Source organism: Propithecus coquereli, unplaced genomic scaffold (assembly GCF_000956105.1).
Source record: "Propithecus coquereli isolate 6110/MARCELLA unplaced genomic scaffold, Pcoq_1.0 Scaffold34, whole genome shotgun sequence".
In the NCBI taxonomy this organism is placed as follows: domain Eukaryota; kingdom Metazoa; phylum Chordata; class Mammalia; order Primates; family Indriidae; genus Propithecus; species Propithecus coquereli.
The window spans coordinates 3,895,128-3,898,506 of NW_012149063.1; the positions used below are offsets into that span (position 1 = coordinate 3,895,128).

General features: G+C 63.5%; 1 protein-coding gene across 1 annotated transcript; it reads left to right on the forward strand.

Moving 5' to 3' along the window:
- The first annotated feature begins 256 nt into the window (after nt 1-256).
- Nucleotides 257-2,916, forward strand: SP5 (Sp5 transcription factor). Its single transcript, XM_012650736.1, has 2 exons — nt 257-465; nt 1,172-2,916. Exons 1-2 carry the CDS (start codon nt 415-417, stop codon nt 2,312-2,314), a joined length of 1,194 nt encoding a protein of 397 aa, XP_012506190.1. The 5' UTR covers nt 257-414; the 3' UTR covers nt 2,315-2,916.
- The last annotated feature ends 463 nt before the right edge of the window (nt 2,917-3,379 follow it).

Sequence of the window (3,379 nt, forward strand, 5' to 3'; positions counted from 1 at the left end):
TTGTCCCGCCTTTATCTCCTCCCTTCCCATCCCCCCTAATAATCAGTTCTTTTATCCAGACCAACAAACACACCATAGGAGCTTTGTGGATTCAAAGGATTTGCTTTCGCTTCTGAAAGAGCCGCTATTCTTTGATGATTGGGTAGCGGCAAACTTCAAAGCCATAAATCTTCCCTCTGACTGGCTGGCGGCCCAGCAAAGTCCTTATCAAATTCTTGGAGGTGATCCTGAAGCGCTCAGACCGCGCGCAGGGCGAGCGAGCGGGGCGCGGCGAGGGGCGCGGGCGGGGAGGGCCCCGGCGTGCAGAGCGGGCGCCGGGGAGGCACGCTGGGCGGCCGTTCGTCCTCGCCTTCGGGTGTCCATGCCTCGGCGGCGGCGCCCCGCTCCGCGGCGAGCGGCCTGCAAGCTGTAGCCATGGCCGCTGTGGCGGTCCTCCGGAACGACTCGCTGCAGGCCTTCCTCCAGGTCAGGGCCGGGCCCGGAGGGGGCGGGGAAAGGTGGGAAGTACCGCGTCCGGATCTTTCCTGGTACTCTGTGCACCTTGAATCTCAAAGGGAACCCCGCCGGTGGATGCAGCTGGAGCCAGACCTAGGGGCGCCCACGCCAACTTCACACCTAATCTGGTGTCAAGAGTGTGGCCTTTGGGGGAGGGACGGGTGGATCCGGGGGTTCGGAGGTGCGCGCCTGGCAGAGAACAGGGCCGGAGCTCATCCTGCTGGGCCCTCCTGCTGATTTCAGCCTGGGGCGGGCCGGGGAGGAGCGCAAGGGTGGCGAAGACTAGAGAGCTTAAAAGATGAGAGGGACGATGGATGGGCAGTCGGGCTGTGGGTGTTTCCAGACTCTTAACTGATCGCGGAGTTGGGAGCGGCCCGTCGGATCCCTCCTCCTCCCACTTTGCGCCCGCTTCCTCTAAGGCTGGATGGCGTCTCAGTGCACCAAGTAGTTTAGCAAGAAGCGCTCGCGTGCCCCACGTTCAGGTCGCACAGGCACCAAAAGTTTCCCGGGACCGGTGGGTGCGCGCGTGTGGCGCGGTGGCCGGGCAGGGTCGGCGGGGCGGAGGAGGGGCAGCCGTATAATAGCCGGCTCGGGGGCGGCGGGCGGGCCCGGAGTCCGCGCTTGGAGCGTTAACCTTTTGTCTCTTCTCCGCCCTCCCTCGCCGCCGCCTATGCAGGACCGCACCCCCAGCGCCTCCCCAGACCTCGGCAAGCACTCTCCTCTGGCGCTGCTGGCCGCCACCTGTAGCCGGATCGGCCAGCCCGGCGCGGCGGCGCCCCCGGACTTCCTGCAGGTGCCCTACGACCCCGCGCTGGGCTCGCCCTCCAGGCTTTTCCACCCGTGGACCGCCGACATGCCGGCGCACTCGCCAGGCGCGCTGCCGCCCCCGCACCCCAGCCTGGGGCTGACGCCGCAGAAAACGCACCTGCAGCCGTCCTTCGGGGCTGCGCACGAGCTGCCGCTCACGCCCCCAGCCGACCCCTCCTACCCCTATGAGTTCTCGCCAGTCAAGATGCTGCCCTCGAGCATGGCGGCTCTGCCCGCCAGCTGCGCGCCCGCCTACGTGCCCTACGCGGCGCAGGCCGCGCTGCCGCCCGGCTACTCCAACCTGCTGCCCCCGCCGCCGCCGCCCCCGCCGCCCACCTGCCACCAGCTGTCCCCCAACTCGGCCCCCGACGACCTCCCGTGGTGGAGCATCCCGCAGGCGGGCGCTGGGCCAGGAGCCCCCGGAGTTCCGGGGGGCAGCCTCTCCGGCGCCTGTGCAGGGGGGCCCCACGCGCCCCGTTTCCCTGCCTCAGCGGCTGCCGCTGCCGCCGCCGCCGCCGCCCTGCAACGGGGCCTGGTGTTGGGCCCGTCGGACTTTGCGCAGTACCAGAGCCAGATCGCTGCGTTGCTGCAGACCAAGGCCCCCCTGGCGGCCACGGCCAGGAGGTGCCGCCGCTGCCGCTGCCCCAACTGCCAGGCGGCGGGCGGCGCCCCCGAGGCGGAGCCAGGCAAGAAGAAACAGCATGTGTGCCACGTGCCGGGCTGCGGCAAGGTGTACGGCAAGACGTCGCACCTGAAGGCGCACCTGCGCTGGCACACAGGCGAGCGGCCCTTCGTGTGCAACTGGCTCTTTTGCGGCAAGAGCTTCACGCGCTCAGACGAGCTGCAGCGGCACCTGCGGACTCACACGGGCGAGAAGCGCTTCGCCTGCCCCGAGTGCGGCAAGCGCTTCATGCGCAGCGACCACCTCGCCAAGCACGTCAAGACGCACCAGAATAAGAAGCTCAAAGTTGCTGAGGCTGGGGTTAAGCGGGAGGATCCGCGGGACCTGTGAGCCCAGCCCGGGAGCCCTTGATGCCACTCCTGCCTCGGACCACCTTCTCAGCACCTCTGCGGGAGATGGGGCGGGGGGTGGGGGGGGGTCTTCGAGCAGCTGCCAGAGGGGAGACTCAGCAGACTGCCTGTCCGCTGCCCCCCTCCCAAAGTGGAGCCAGGTTCTCAGCTTCCTCCGTCCTCGGACACAGGGACCCAGTTCCCAGGAGGAGCGGGGGAGGGAGGGTTGGAAGCTGGGGCCATTTGGGTCATGGCTCGGATCCCTGCTTTACGCCAGGGCGATTCCAAACTCTGAACCATTCCCACCGTCTGGGAGACCGACAGTTTGGGGATACCACCCTGAGCTGGCCTTGTATATAGGAAGCGCTGCTGATTTAAAACGGAAGGAGCTCGGGAGATTTGAAATCGTGCTCGGGTTTTGGTTTGGGCATTGTACAGGTTATTTAATAGCTTTGTTAAAGAATAATAATATTAATAAAAATGTTACTTTTGTCCTCAGCTCCATGCAGAGCTACAGCATGATATGTCTCTGTAAAGTGATCAGCAGTTACAGCGTGAAAATAAATACGTTAACTCCGGGTCATCTCGGGAAGACCCTGCTGAGCCGGTCTCATTTGATCTTTTCTTCTGCGAGGCTTTACTAAGCGGTCAGGTTTCACCGGGAATTTGATGGTTCCTCTAGGCAGCCTGTGTCGGAGGCTTCTTAGGTTTGGAAGGCCCTGGGCAAGTGTGTTGGGTGCACGGTTGGAAGAAGGAAGACCACCTCAGTTTTGTGGTAAAGAGGCTAGGACAAGATTTAACAAACACAGCTTGAGTTCCTCATACGCTTTAGGACTTCGCCGAGAATGCTGGGTTACAAGTTTGGGACCTGCTGCATATACTTTCTTTTTATCAGGCGAATTCCCTGTGGCTTCCCATTTGTTGGTACTCTCAGGACAGATCACACGCGGGCTGAGCTTTCTTCTCCCAGCCGGCTGTGCTGGTGTCTGGAGAAGTATTAGAGACTCGAGGATCTCTTCGCAAGTGAGATTTTGGAGAGGTACAGAGAAACTGGGGACTCTTGTTC